The following is a 15,995-nucleotide window of genomic DNA, read 5'->3' as shown; positions in this document are numbered from 1 at the left end:
ATATGAATGAGACTACAACAGCAACAAGAAAAAATCAATTTCTACAGTGGAACTGCAATTTTACTTTTTCAAATTAAAAAAGAAGAGTGAAAACAATATGCTGTGAAACTGCTTGGCTTTGCTTAATATAATTATCCAAAAGCTTACAAATCATCTTGTACTACAGCCTAAACGCAACTTTTTTTAGGAACAGTATGTTGGTAAGATTCCTGCTTTAAACTTATTTGTTCTGATTTTATATTTAAGAGGATAAAATTTTAAAAAATGTATTATTATGATGAACATTGTCCAAAAAGTTCTCTCTTCTGGACACACTTTGTAAACATGGAAACATTGTCAGGGTATCTCTTTCATCGAACTTCAGTTTAGATCTCAAACATGAAATCTGGTCAGCAAAATGCAACATTTAAGCAAATAAAAAGGCCTTTGGAATTAACAGGATTCATGTTAGTATATTGGCAAAATTTAGGCAACTAATGATTTTATATAGAAAACAAATATGAACGTGAGGAAACAAAGAGGAACTTAATCTTTGTGTTCACAGATGAAATTTAATCAAATCTTAACTTCTCCCAGAAGATGTAATATAAGCATTGGTTTTATTCATTTTTTATTAAATGGACGTGACAGGTAGGTGCACTTTCTAAGCACCATATCTCAACATATGCCTTAGAAAACAAAGACTGAAGGAACAATGACAAAGCTTGAGTTCCCAAAAGGAGGAATATAACCTGGTAAAAAATACTTAAGGGTTATACACTGTGTATTAAAGTTTTAAAGCTTGGGGATAGATGGAAGAGTAGCAGATGCAAAAAACAACAGAGGGCAGATTTTGTATCAAAGCCATAAAAATATACAGCCATTTTAATGGGCAATTATTCTTTGCATTTGTGCTGTGGTTTGAATTTGTATGAGAGTGCCATATGCCTCAAGAAAGGTGTGCCATCAAAATGGATGAACGGATCTACCTCTCATCACTCCTAATGTCTCCTTCTTTGCACAAACTATTAGGTCATCCTCCATCAAGAGTTTTCAAATGGTTTATGGTGAAGAATTTTAACGCTACATCATGTTTGAATCAGTTTATAGTTAATTTACTGCAACATAGCCTAACTGTTAGAAAGGCAGGGAGACACTTTTACATTATTCCCATAGTGCAGGAGGATCCCTGTTAAGGAAACACTTCAGAAGTGCTGGACAATAAATTAAAAACAAAGAGATATAATGGGTAACATGCTGAGAAAGGCTAAGCAGAATAATCTATATGATATTATCTGAAATTTCTGGAACAGAATCAGGAGTTATGCCAATGTATTCTGTGTAGTGAGTTTTCACTTCACCGTAACAGTAATAAGTAGCATTACTTGGCATTCTTTAAAAGAATTATAAAAACTGTGTTAAAGAGGATGTGTGCAGATCTTTGCATTTAAATACACAGTCCAAAGTACAATGCAAGTAAAATTCAAGCTCTGTTACTACAGTGTTTAACATAAGAAGGCTTTGAAATTACATACATATGGATTCTTAAAATTTCAGGGTAAAAAAAAAATCTTTAGAAAGTTCACAGTGTTTAAACATAGCAAGCTGAAAATACATTTTTTCACCTGTCACTTTTGTGAGATGATTATCCCTGGGATCTAGTTGTGAATTAACTGAATTCAAAGGAAATTTGCTATATATGTCAAATACAGTCACAACTGGTCACTGCTATTTCTTTCATTCACAATCTATTTATTTTTTGAAACACATACTTAAAATTAGTAGAACAATGATTTCCTTACTATTGTACAAAAATATATGTCAGTATTAAACACTGTTGTTTAGGAATGAATAAATCTGTATTTTGGACAAACCGTTACTTATAGGGCATTCTCATTTGAAATGCATTGAAAAGGAAAACAAAAATCCCTAATTAATGTACAAGTCTAATCACCATTCTCCACATGGAAGAGTAATTTTTCACTGTTCATTTGCTCAGTGTAATCTCAAAACTGACATAACAGAAAAGCAATGGCCTATAAATCTGCTCTCATTTGTTTCTTTAATATTCATATTCCATTGAACTACAGCTGCTTGTTGCTGCAGTCTATTACAACATGCAAAACTGTCGATAAAAATATTATGGAAGGCAAGATGTGTTTCTTCGTGGCTCTGTGTGCCATTTATTTTGAAAAAAGTAACAATAAACGACTCATGGATTGTCCCTTAGTTTGCTGCACGCTGGGTGATTAGTGATTAATTACCTTGCTGCAAATTGACATGGCACAAGGAAATTGACACAGCTCTGATTAATTAACTTTTTTATGTGAGACAGTTACTTACAAAACACTGCACACTGTAATTGAATCCCTTTACACAACACTACTGCATTAAGTTTCCAGTCAAATCCAAATTAGCACCAAATTTTACATAAATTTGGTGAAACTTTCTATGGTAAGTGTACCCTGAACGTTTACGTAAATATTCCTAGAAAGAGGACAGACAGCTGCTTTAAGACTCTGTTTTTAACTATTTCATCCTCAGACATATGAAAAATGTGTTAAGATTTTTCCATACCAAATCACCAACATAATCAAATGCACTCAAAAAACATACATAAAATATGTCAGTAAAAAGCAACATCCTATTTAATGTGTTTATTCATATGTTAAATTGTAGGAAGACACTTAACTGTTCCAACAAAACTTGTTATTTGGTTATCTTTACCTTAAACTTGATTCCAGACCTAATTGATCTACTATTTCAACAATAACTTGCACATACCGAATTCACACTTAGTTTCCTTTATAATTATTGTAAGTATATATGGAATTATAATTTTTCTCTGCCCCCCTTTGTTTCATCTCCTCTAATATACCAATAAACAAACCACCATTGGTTTATATGTACAGTGACACCATTATATGCCAGGAATTCATAACCTTTGGAGCAAAATCTTGGTGCCAAAGCCTGGAAACTGTCTCATCTTTTTGTCTAAACTTTTTCACTGTGAGGGTGACTGAGCATTGGTTCAGGTACCCAGAGAGGCTGTGGAGTCTCCATCCTTGGAGATATTCAAAAGCTGTTTGGATGTGGTCCTGAGCAGCCTGCTCGAGGTTACGCTGCTTGAGCAGGGGTGGTGGAAAATGTGACCTCCAGAGGTTCCTTCCAACCTCAGCCATTCTGAGATTCAGTCATTTTGTGATTCTGTGATTATCAGAAATTCCCATGTATCTCATCCTTCTTTTACTGAACTGTACATGCAGCCACCTGAATCCCTCAGGCATCAAGGGATTTCTCTTAACACGCAGAAGAAAAAAAGGGAGGATGTGGAGGGATAAAAAAGAATCGATAAGATGATTGATAATTTTTTTGTAAAGCTATGTAATTACAGCAACCTACAACTTTGAATAAAAAATGCTATCATTGGTGGTCAAATTACTTATGGTGTACTTAATAACAAAATACGAGTACTGCATGGTTGATGAATACAAAGAATACAGATAGTTGATGCACAAAAAATAGTTGACTTTTCGCAAAAGAAACAACTAACAAACAAGAAAAAGCTCAGTAAGTAAAAACAAACAACAAAGCAACTAGGCCATAAAGGAAAAGAAACAGTAGAGATCAGAGAAGGCACATCTGATCTTAAAATAAAGAACAATCTTCAAATATAGATGATCAAACTGATCAATAACTTGTCTTATGTTCCTGGTTGTTGGACTTCTACAGGTTCCAAGCAAATGGAAAAATTCCTCTGTGTCTAGCTAAACACCATTTCTGAGACAAAGTAAAAAGGACACAGTAGTGGAAAACTAGATGAAGAGTAGCACTACTATAAAGAGATGACAAAATTTAGTAATTTGAATGTTTATGAAAGTCAATTATTTGGCGACAAGAAGTCCTGTCTAGATGACCCAAGGATTACTAAAACTCAACAGAATTATTAAACTGTAAAAAAGAACACTGTCAGAACGTTGTTGGGTTGGGAATAATTTAGGCAGGAAGCGATTGAGAAAAAAAACAGCTATTAACCTAATCCAAGCCATAATGGAAAAAATTGTCAAAACAAAGAATTGCACCTGCAAAGAGTCATATAGATATTAAAAATGTTAATTCCTCAAAAGTACTTACTATTTATGAAATTCAGGTTGAAGAATTTTGCTGTATACAACATGGTTTTAAGAGCCATGATTTAATAACAACTGTCAAACAATGCAAGAAAGAGTGACACTAAAGTAAGTCTTTATTTGAAACCAAATCTGAAACCAAATAAGCTGAAAACCACAAAATTAACAACTTCACATCTGACAGAGAATGATTTCAGATGTATGGTCAACTGTGTGTGCCTACCTACTAAAAATGAGTAACACATCATCTAGAATGCAAAGCTAAGGAAACATCAGAAGCCTGCATCTAGGACTCTACACAAAGGATCTTATGTACAATAACATCATAGATCATGATGCAAAAAAATACTAAATGTAACTCTCACTATTTAGCTGCATACTGAGAGGAGTCAGTCCAAACAATCCTATTGTCCTAACTCATTGGTTAGTCACGAGTACTGCCACTGGCCAAGTGCCGTATCTCCATTAACAGGAAAGCACTAAGTTAAGACACATGAGATGCCCAACTGTCTTTGGGCATCATGTCAAACATGATTTTTGTTATTTGAACTAAAGGACAAAGATACTCTCTACAACTTACTGTTAAAAATGTTACGCACACCTTTCCAGTCACCTCCCACTACCCAGGTGTAGGATGGTGTATAAGTTAAAAAAAAGTCAGCGGCACACAGTTCAGGATACGTCTATCTTCATAAAACTCTTAAGCGTGCTAGTTCAGACACACTGCACCATCACTAAACAGATTAACAGAAGAATGGGTATAAACAGCAAGGCACTTAAAAACAGATTTGCAGGAGTGAAATGAAACCCATATTTACAGATTCTGGACAACTACAATACATCTTACTGATGATTCCTTAGTCACCATTTAAAATACTGATAGACAGAAGGACAGTTATCCTTAAAATAGTTACAGAAGGACAATATATAATGACACAGCACACAAAAAACGCTGTAAGAATTTCAGGCAGTGCTACCAAAAAAATCCAAAAGAGGTTCACTTTACAATTTAAAAAGGCTGATAACTTAAATCAAGAATATAACATAATACATATGAATATAATTTTACTAAATTTTGTTAATTTTGTATTATCTTTATAACTATCTGACTTAGAAGTCAGTGGAGTTATCCTGCATTCAGATTTGTGCAACTTTGTTCAAAGCATGGTCCAATCCAATGGGCCAAAACAGTGTTTGAAAACCTTTTAAAGACATTTCAACAAGAGATGACATCAGTATTTTTCTCTGGAAGTGATACATGATTTTTCAACCTTTTACACTTCTATACATGGGGGAAGTGGAATCATGGAAAGCAACTAGTAAACTTCTCTTCCTACTTATTATTGATATCTTCTTTCTTTAAACGTTCACATAAACCTGCTGTATTTTAACATACAGAGAAAGAAGGGCACTTTTCACATTATTCCTGGGTTACTACCAGGTGATTCTCTTTATAAATAAAGGCAATTAATTAATTCAGGAAGCATATTAAAAGATAGTTTGACTCCTAAATGTTCAGTAATGAGGTTTTTGTAGCCTGGAAATGGTATGTGTGATTGGTCTACTCAAATGTATGGACATTTCCCTTTGGGCAGGATTTTTGTACTGTTTCGTTCATGAATCTCAGTCCTACAATGGCTAAATTGGCTTAATCACAGAACTCCTTTGCAGGGGTACTCTACCTTTTTTCTATGAAGCAATAAAAAGCAGACAAAAAACACAAACAGGTAAATACAATCTACTAATATATATTTCCATTTTGATGAAGTGACCCGCCATTCCATTTTAGTTTAAGAGAAAACAGACCAATTAAAAACTTAGTTTGCAGAAACCTTTTACATTTAATTTGCAAATACTGTAACACAGGTAAATTATTTATACCATATGAATACTCATTCTTTAAACTGTTTCAGACCCATATACCAATTCAAAATGGCAAGCTTACTAACAGTCTCTCCCTTACCAATAACAGTAAAATCACAACAAATAAATTAATAAAAACTACAACAATAAAATCAGAACAAATTAATCATTGATGTCATTACAATAAAGTATATGTCCATTTGGATTGAATACGGTCAATCATGTCTTACACACAAAACCCAGAAAAGGATATACCAAACGCCAGGAGCACCTACACTTTATATGTATTTTTATATATATATATATATAATTTTCAGGTAACTACATGTGTGCAACAGATTAAACCTGACAAAATAAAGTGAATCAAGGTTTTTAAACTGAATGTTTCCACTAATGATTCTGCTCAGAAGCGCACTTTAAATCACCTTTTGAAAATTTGTATTTTCCCCATGTAATCTTGGTACTGGAAATATCCCAGAATATAATATAAATGCCAAAGGTCTTACTCCAATCCATTAGTAATGCCACAGAAAAATAAAACCTGAATGTCTTCACTGAAACAAGAAACATGAAAATAGTTTCATACAGCATTTTTTAGGTAGTTTACTAATATTCCTAAGCCAAGTAACCTACTTCTAAGCAAGGCTATTCAACAGACATATTGAATAGGCAGGCTTTATTTAATTTTCATTTCTGTAGCACAATGAGTCCTCAAATGGACTAAATCCTACCTTTGGATGTGGTATTTATACTTAGTATGTATGATTTTCATCATTTATTCCATGCATATCAACAAAGTCCTGAACTATCCTCCACCTATGAATCAAAACAAAACACCCACAGGAAAAAAAAAATCCTTTTTAAAATAGTACATGTGTCTGTCATACATAAGCGTTGATAAGTTTTTAACAGAGAACATACATAAAAAGCAAAATTCCCATATCCTGTAATTAATACTTAAAGCTTCTGCTGTAGATTTTCCTTCTCTCCTGGCATATAATGCATAACTGTGGCCAGTAGGACTATTAGGATAATTTAGGAACATTTCTAATGCCTGCTCTGAAGTAACGGGATGTCTTTTCCTGATTTGCTTTAAAAGAACTTAAGCATTAAAAATATTTATTGTCTCAAATATTACAGGAGCAAAGGTTTCCAGGGAATTTTCTGAAAGAACTGCCTTCCCACCTTTCAGAAACATCTCATCTTTGCCTTGTTGTTTTCTGGTTGCTCATAAGCTAAAATCCCAGGGCAACATAGTTTATTGTTTTAATATCTGTCTGACGCAAAGCAAAAGTATTCTCTGGTGAGTGCTTATCTGTCATATGTACTTCTGTGAAAGGAATATCAAGACAAATAAGATGTTCTAGGGCATATCAGGATTATGAATTTGGCACTGCCTGAATTCTGTTTAAAAATAGTTGAAATGACAAATACAAAAAATATATACACTGATATTTTGAGGATGGGAACTTAAAGAGCACTGAGTTTTAAATATTTTAATTATAAAGGGTTTATACTATTTTAGTATGAATAGAGAATGAACACTCAAGTCCGTAAACGGGACAAACAAAATGAGAGGAAAAAATATTCATAATTGAAACAGTTAAAACAGTAAAATTCTATTCTAATGATACAATGGACTGTGAACTTACTTTGTATTAATTAAACTCAATTTAATGGCATTTTCTATATTGAAATGAATAACCAGTGATCTGGAAATTCATTTAGACCATTAGGTTAATTACAGAAACTGATGGAAGTTTTATCAGACAATTAAAATTAAAGCACGAACAATAGAACAATGTGGGACAGATTTATAATCATTTGTACCACCTCAATCATTTTTGCTGAATTCCACCACCGCTTCTTACAAAATTGTAATCAATATATCAATTAAAAAATGGGCCATCAACTTCATTTGCCCTTGAGTATGACACAATAAAATAAATATCTGATTTCTCCATTTACATACTTTTTCTTCTTTTAATTCTATCACTTTATTACAGTATGAAAGATTTATTTGTTTTTAATAAAAAATGAAAATTTATGGAAAAAGAGCATGTATATTTTGGAGCTGATAAGCATGCTTACTGAAAATGAAACCACTAACATTTAGAAAATGTAAGCCAAAATTAACGTCAGTTTAAAATGTACCCATTGAAGTTAAGGCAAAATTCTCTTATGGGCATGCAAAACATTTGGGAAATATAGGCACTCATCTGTGCATCATTCTGAACAACGGCATGTAGCAATTTACTATTTTACCATATATGTTAGCTATTCAGTCCAGTGAACTGTCCCTTTAATACACGCTCAGAAAAAATCTACTAGTAGTTACATACCTGATAACTCAAGTATCTTTATTTTTACTTGGAGCTAAATAAAGCCTAAAAGTTACAAAGATCGAAGTTCTGATTTAGAGAGTGAAATATACTTAGCTGCCTTTGAACTTGTATTAAAATTTGTAATCTCTCTCCCATTCTCTCTCCCTCTTCCACGGGACCTGGGTATGTACAACAGTAGATTTTTGAAAAATGTGATGCACAGCTTTAGGCTGGCTTCCTCGCTACACCAGCTAGTGCTTAGTGAGCCTGAGAACGTTGATTAGCTACTCCAGAGCACAAAAGTTTTCTACTGGCAGGTGCATCTCCTTTTCCATCCTCTGCCATGAAAGGGCAGGGGAAGTTATCAAGAAAACGGAGCCAGGCTCTTCACAGAGACACAACACAACAGTGGGAAGACGAGACAAAAAACATGACTTGAAAGAAGAGAGGTTTCCACTCTTAGGACATTCAAGCATTGGAACAGATGACTCAGAAAGGTTGTGCAGTCTCCGTCCTTAAAGGTGCCCTGGGCAACCTGGCCCTTCCAACCTGAATTATTCTATGATTCTACAACTTCATGTCTTCCTTCTTTCCCATGTTTTGGCTCTCATTAACTTCGATTTCATTCACATTTTCAGGCACTTACACATTATAGAGAAATGGGGAAAATAGGCACTAAACAGTTTTTAAAAGTCCTTGCATAAATTCAGATTGGTATTTTTGCCTTTTTTAACCATACATACCCAGCTATATTACTGTCCTTTGTAGAACAGTGATACAGATATTCAGTGACAGAACTTTTTTCTTCCTTCGAATCTTCCTTTTGTCCAGCAGGGTCTTAGTATTCCCATGATTCTCGAGTGGCTTCAATTTGGAAAAGTTCCAACATTTTTCTTGGTACATTTCTTATTTAAAAGTAGATACAAATTTCTTCAGGATTTAAAAATTTCCTGTGGAAGCAACTAGTCTAAAGAAGTGGGGGCAAAAAGAGACTGTCCGTTACGTGCAGCCCAACTGTTTGATTCACTAAGTTTCAGTGAGATATCATGGGCCTCCAGGAAGCTTCCAGTGAATGCTTGCTTACTCGCTGGGACTTGGTGTACTGTAATCTTTACTTTCTGGATATATCTCCTTCCAATAATTGTCTACATTCTGCATTAGGATAATGATGATGGATTTAACTGGAATCAGTTGGTACTAGCTCTGTCCTCGAGATGCCAATGCTATGGGAACCTACAGCAGCCGAGATGAGACCGTGAGCTTCCTTACTTCAGTTGTGTCAGTAACGCAAAATCTGTCCCACCACGGGATGTGAACACATTTGCATGCTGAAACTAAGCTTTCTACATAACAAATTATCTATTCCCAGAATAGATGTGCAAATGAAAAACTGATCCAGGTCCCATCTTCTCCTTCAGCATAAGAGAACAGATGAGGCATGAGAGACTATTGCTACTGATTTGTTCCACTGCTTGCAGAAGAAACAGCTCATTTCTTTCTGTATTATGCGAAGGGCCAGAAGTGATGGAAGGAAGCAGAGCCATGTTTCCAGCTCCTGACATATTCAGAGGTGTAACTAATCACTGTACTGGGAAATGTACAATGTGATACATAAAATATATCCTGGGGAAATGAAACATCAGAAGGGAAAGAGTAGCTCCAAGAAATGCACTCTTCTTTCTGGCTAGCCAAAAAAATGGGGTGAAAGTGTTCAGAGTTATCAGAGACTGCTAGTGACCAACACAATTAAAAGTCAAAAAGTTAAGTGAGAAATAAAGCTAGCCAAATTAAGAAAAATATATTTTACAACCACGTTTCAGTCCTTCATTCCTTATAGAATATAACTCAGGAGCAAAATACAAACAGTCAAGTCAAAGACAACAACATTTCTAAAAATGGGGACTATCCTCTTCCAAACATCTGAAAATTCCTAAATGCCATTAGCATTTAATGAAGTCCAAACCTCTAAGATGGCTTTAAAAATCTCAGCTGACTCTTTCAGTTCTGTTAAAACAATTACAAATTTAAAACCTCTTAATTCTTACATTGTAAGCTGTTCTAAAATATTACGCGGTTACAATACTGGCAGTAACAGAATAAATGATTAACAAATTATTCAAAGATGAAGGCTGCAATATTGTTCTCTGCATGGAATGATAACAGTAAATTTGTATATTACAAATGTGCATAAAAAATGGAGTATAGAAGATCTGTAAAATAATAAAAGAAAGAAAATGAGACAAAACTCAAGCTTCATTTCTATTAACTTCTTAGTAGAATTTCCTATAGAAATGGAACTATTTTACATCTTTATTGAAAGTTTTGTAATAAGGAGAAAAAAAAAAACCTAATTACAATCATTAGTAATTGTAGTAATTTTGTATTATTAGGAGTTGTGACCCTGTGGGGGAAACTACATTTTGGCAATATGAATTACTACACATATTAAAAGAAAAATCATGACTTGCAGACACACAGATTCAACAAAAGCGTAATAATTTCTACTGCAAGGGCTACTAGCAATCTCTGTTATGAAACTGTATATTACACATTGCCCAGTGGGAGGCAGATAGGCAAAGTCTGTTTACTTATGTATCTGGCATAATTGAAAACAAACAGGTGTTTGTTAGGATATCATTATTCAAGGAGCACCACTGCAAAATAAGATTTTTCAAAGGCATTGACTCATGAGACACAATGGAAACAGTGAAGTATAGAGCTTAGCTAGCTATACAGTAACTATCTAGGGATTTAATAATAGTAGAAATACTGTACAATGTAAACAGCAACCCCAGAAATAAATTTCCTAGGATAGAACTCAGTGAGACAATAGGAGCAACAGGGTAAACTTATGAAAGGCTTTATTTACAGTAATTTCCAGAAGATAAGAAACAAACACTGCCCCCCCTCCCCCCCACAAAAAAAAAGAAAAAAAAGCAGCTCCCTAACAGTGAGATGAATTAAATGTTTGGATAATTTTCTAGGAAGAGCATTTTAGTCAAAGATTGGTATTTCAGTCAAAAAAGAATAGTGCACTAAAAACGTACTATAGGGAACAATGATTTAGACAGGAAGTATTTCATCTCTATGTTACTACAAGGATTAAAAAAACCCCAAAAACACTGCTTGGGAAAGGTGACAGCACAAAATATTCTTGGAGCATCTGGAAGCAAATGCAGATTTAATTGATAATTTCAGTTCCAATTTAAAACACTTCATATATTTTGTTAGTTCACTATGTATTTGTAGACCCCCGATTTGAAAGTAGAGCCCATATTTATACTGTAAAAGCAGCAGCTCTAGGGATGATATTCATAGTCTTTGACATAAGAGAGTTACATGACTGTAGAGATGGTCACTATGGAACTCTCTTGTCCTCATTCCTGGTTTTAATTAATAAAAGAAATTAGTTATTTTAGCGGTCTAGATAAGCTTTAAAAGAGCAGAATTGCATTCTGGATTGAATAGAATCTTCATAAAGAGCATATCCGATTACGTTGTCTGATTTAACAACGTTAAATATTTTCTTTACAGAGGACTGCTAAGAACACATAGCAAATGCTGCTGTTCACGCTAATTCAGCAAGCAGCAATTATTACTATTTCATTCGGCTAGAGGCTTCTTCATCTCACTAGATTTCAGAATGGGCATCAGTGGTACCACCAATATGGTCTAAAACACTCTCAGAAGAATCGGTTCCATTTCTGCTGCAGAATTTTACAGGAGACATTGCTATTCCCAAATTTTGTACAGAAAAACAGCTGATGGCAGCATCTATCATTTCAGTTTGTCTTCGCTATTTTTATTAGGGCAGCTTTTTATAATTCAAAACACCCATTTGCACACAGTCTTTTTCCTTTTGTAAAAGAAGACTTCATATCTATTTTCTTCCTGACACAATCAAATGATGGCATGATATGAGACTTTTTGTTTATTAAATCAAAGTTGTGCCCAGGAAGGAAAAAGAAACACAACTTCACCTTCTACACAAAATGCAAGAGTGCGCAACAGTACTGGATTCCAAAAAATTTCAGAGGTACTGTAGAACTTTTGACCGTTTCTGTAGAACAGTGCAATATAGGCCGTCTTTTTTTTTTTTAAATAAAATATACTTTTTTTTGAGAATGAAGATGCAACTAAAAACACCGAATTATCTGTTGACATTACTTACACACGTTTATAAATATCACATTTACAAGAGCTATTGGGAAAGTTTACAGTTGTAGGGGGCTTAATTCACATTAATGTGCTTTTGTCACAAAACAAAACAAAAAAAAAAGAGCCATAACACTAGCTTACTTGTGGATGTGTATACTAGTGAACTGGGGGCACTGTACACGGGAGATCCCTCCTGGTTTGCCTGGCACAGCAGCACCCTGCCTACAAGAAAGAGAGAGAGAGTGGTATCTGGTTTTGGAACACTCGAACTAAACCTCAATTTTTATCTCAAAACAGAAATAAAGTCATAACCGGAGCAGTGCAGTGAAGCAGGGGCACTTTTTGTCCTTTGACTTCAAAGCAGAAAGAGCCCCAATAAGCATGTACAATTTTACATTTGAAAAAGCAAAACACAGACATCCCCCAAAATACAAAGACCCTTTTTACCACACGGGGAAGCTGGTGCGCGCCCTGAGCATGTGCAGCGCGCACCAGTCCCTCACCCAGCTGCTCTCTCTCCCTCTCTGCCCTGTCTCTCTCAAACAGAAGCTGCCTAGTTAGCTCTGCTGCTAACGGGAGCGACCAACCCGCCCACACCAACCAGCTACTAACTTCTCGTCTCCCTAACTCTGGCTGAAATGAGAGGCTACTCAAGCAAACACAGCAGATAAATCAGACCGCAAAGCTCCCATACACAGACGTTAGGCCAAGTATGATCTCAGTTATATCGCTTAAATTAACACTGGTGCAAGTGACATTGAAATATTACTAATACATGTGAAGATTTCAGTATTTTTTGCTCAAATGAGAAATACATAAACATAAGCTACTTTCCAGTATATAAGCTGGATTCAGGATTAAGAACAAAACCAAATAAAGGAAACAAAACAATTTTTTTAAAAAAGAAAAAAAAAGTAAAAGTAATAAGCAAATCAATTTCAAATAACACTTTTGCAATGCATGTTCATTTTGAACAAATGAGAGACGTTTAGGCTTATTTCCTAGGGTTTTTTTTAATTAACTTAAATAAAATGCCTTAGTGTTTCAACATCTTTCTTAAAATTGTATATTAGCAGTCTTAGCAGAACACAGATTGAACACTGATTACAGGTAGAAACAACTATACTTTCACACTAGGAAAAAAACTTCTGCACTTCTGGAAAACAGTTCACCAGGAAGAGCAGTATGTGACACATCTGTTTTGCAGATATGTGTATACATCTGTATATATACACACACAGAATTATATATATACATACACTGACATACTTCAAGCTGTCAGGATTTGTGAATCCCGCAATTTCAAAAATATTAAATTTACATGAAGATTTGTGAGACTTTAGAAGTTGTGCATTGACTTACAAGCAATGTAACTCAACAGAGTTGAGTCAAGTATGTTTGGAAGGGTAAGTTTAACTACAAACGGTAGGCATGTTTTCCATATAGTACTACAAGAGCAATTCTCAACTTACACTCAGCTACCAGACCAGAGTTCTTTCAAAAAAATGTTTTAAAAAAATTTCTGTCATTAACCGGTTCTTTGATTATTGCTTGCAGCTGTTAGTTGAAGTAGAAATACAAGAAATACTGAAAGAAAATAATTCTCGTAATTTATGCAGTTTAGCTAAGACTCTGAGCACTGGAAATCTCATGGAATATTACGCTTCTAGCCTTCCCAGACAATAGCATACCCTTAACTAACAGAATTTGGAGATGCTTGCTTTTTTCCAGCCATCCACTACTAATCTGAAAGATAAAACAAGCTCAAAAAAATTTTTTTCCTTACTTTAAGACAGCATATAGTTGACTATATCGATATATATCTCTCCCAGCCTTCCAAAAAAATCCACAGCTGGAAGCTGTTAAATGAACATATACCTATTGAGATCCTAATGGCAAGCATCATTTTCAGGCTAGTAGATAAACGCGACCTATCAACACACTTGACACTAGGAATGTGTACATTGGAATATGGATGTATTTAACACCATAGATGCTTCAAAAGTCGTGCTACTACAGAAGCCTGAAAGTGAAAGTGAGCTGAAGGCATAGAGGCATTCATCCAGCTGAGTGAAATGCGGAAAGGAATTATTAAAATCAGTCATTTTCATTAGGTTTTAAGAATAATGTAACTATAATTACTTGAGGTATATTTAGTAAATATATAAAGGTTTTTAGAAATTGAAGATTATAGTTTATTTATATTATTCGACATAAATTCTAGACGATACTTTGCTTGTTCCATGGTCCATAGGTATTTTCCTATTCTTTGCAGCTAACATTCTTACATTTTTTTTTATTCCAACTCATACAAATCTAATTTTCCCTACTCAAGTCTTCTAGTTTCTAATGAAAGTACTTCAAAACAGATGCTTTTTTCATCCATGCTACTAGAGTGTATTTAATTTGTTGCATAGAGCTTTCTAATTATATTTTGACAATCTGCCTTCGAATTTGTACATAACATTAATACTAATACCTAAAACACTATTATTAGATTTTGTTAGAAAAATACGGAACTTTTTAATCTACTTTTGTGAGAAAAAAATATTTCTGCTGCATTTAATTTTGGTATTAACAATATTTAAATTGTAATTAATACAACTGGGGAAAGACAATTATTTACAATAAGATCTTCTGGATAAACTTCAGAACATTGAAACAATCTATAAATTCCCCAATGGAAAAAAAAAAATTATTTTTCCTCTAGAATACTAAATTCTAGCATGACAGAATAAAGGGTTAGGTTTTGGTTGGTTTTTTTTTTTTAAGAAAGAGGATTTTAATATAAAGTTCTTAAATCTCTCTTGAAACTGTAATTTAATAATATCATGGAGCTGATGAACTTCAAAAAATTACAGTCATGCAAGAGTTCATCTTTAATTCTGCAGTGCCTTCTGTACCAACATATGTAAGGCTGATATTTTCTCATTAAGGCTAATCTGCATGGTTTTTTGCTTTTCTATAATATAAGCATCTACTTGTTTGGTCACAGCAGACGTGACCACTGATACAGGATTTTGGAGACCATCAGCAGAAAGCCCCTCCTGACTCACGCCGTGAAAAGGACCAGAAAAATATTAGCATATATATCTGAAGAGTGTATGCACCACAGGCACACAGGAGAGCTTTAGACAGACCAGTGGCAGAAGGGAAACCGAGGCAGCCATGGTGCTAGGTGTAACAGGAGGAGAGTAGTCTGCGGTGGCTGAGCAAGCCCGTGGGTTGTGCTGCACGCAACAGGTAACTGTGTTGTGGCAGGGCATGGTGGTGTCAGCTGAGCACTGCTGTAGGATTGTAGAGATCCCCCCAGACTTCCAAGGAGGTTCACCGCTCCTCCTTGGCGTACAGGCTGGCAGCACAGACGAAAACATACTTTTCAAGATCAAAAAATATTCCCACTCATATTTCTCTTCCTCCAATGTTTTCTTCTACAGTCCATGATTAACCCTGACAGAAGTAAATCTGGCCAGGGACATCAAGGGCAACAAGAAAAGATTCTGTAGGTACATCGGGGATAAAAGGAAGACTAGGGAGAATG

At 34.7% G+C, this 15,995-nt stretch overlaps 1 protein-coding gene across 9 annotated transcripts in view; it reads right to left on the bottom strand.

The window, feature by feature from the left end:
* RBFOX1 (RNA binding protein, fox-1 homolog 1) overlaps nt 1-15,995 on the bottom strand; it is a 285,633-nt gene that overhangs the window by 57,281 nt on the left and 212,357 nt on the right. For 8 of the 9 annotated variants that reach the window (XM_009277998.2, XM_019471785.1, XM_009277981.2 and 5 more), the window contains exon 8: nt 12,596-12,676. The exons of the other annotated variant lie outside the window; for it this stretch is intronic. In XM_009277998.2, coding sequence (XP_009276273.1) covers nt 12,596-12,676 — 81 coding nt within the window. The remainder of the gene's footprint in view (nt 1-12,595; nt 12,677-15,995) is intronic. 9 annotated transcript variants of the gene reach the window in all.

Source organism: Aptenodytes forsteri, unplaced genomic scaffold (assembly GCF_000699145.1).
Source record: "Aptenodytes forsteri isolate BGI_AS27 unplaced genomic scaffold, ASM69914v1 Scaffold26, whole genome shotgun sequence".
Classification (NCBI taxonomy): Eukaryota; Metazoa; Chordata; class Aves; order Sphenisciformes; family Spheniscidae; genus Aptenodytes; species Aptenodytes forsteri.
The sequence above is the reverse complement of the archived record's forward strand: the minus strand, read 5'-3'. Positions and strand labels throughout refer to the sequence as shown.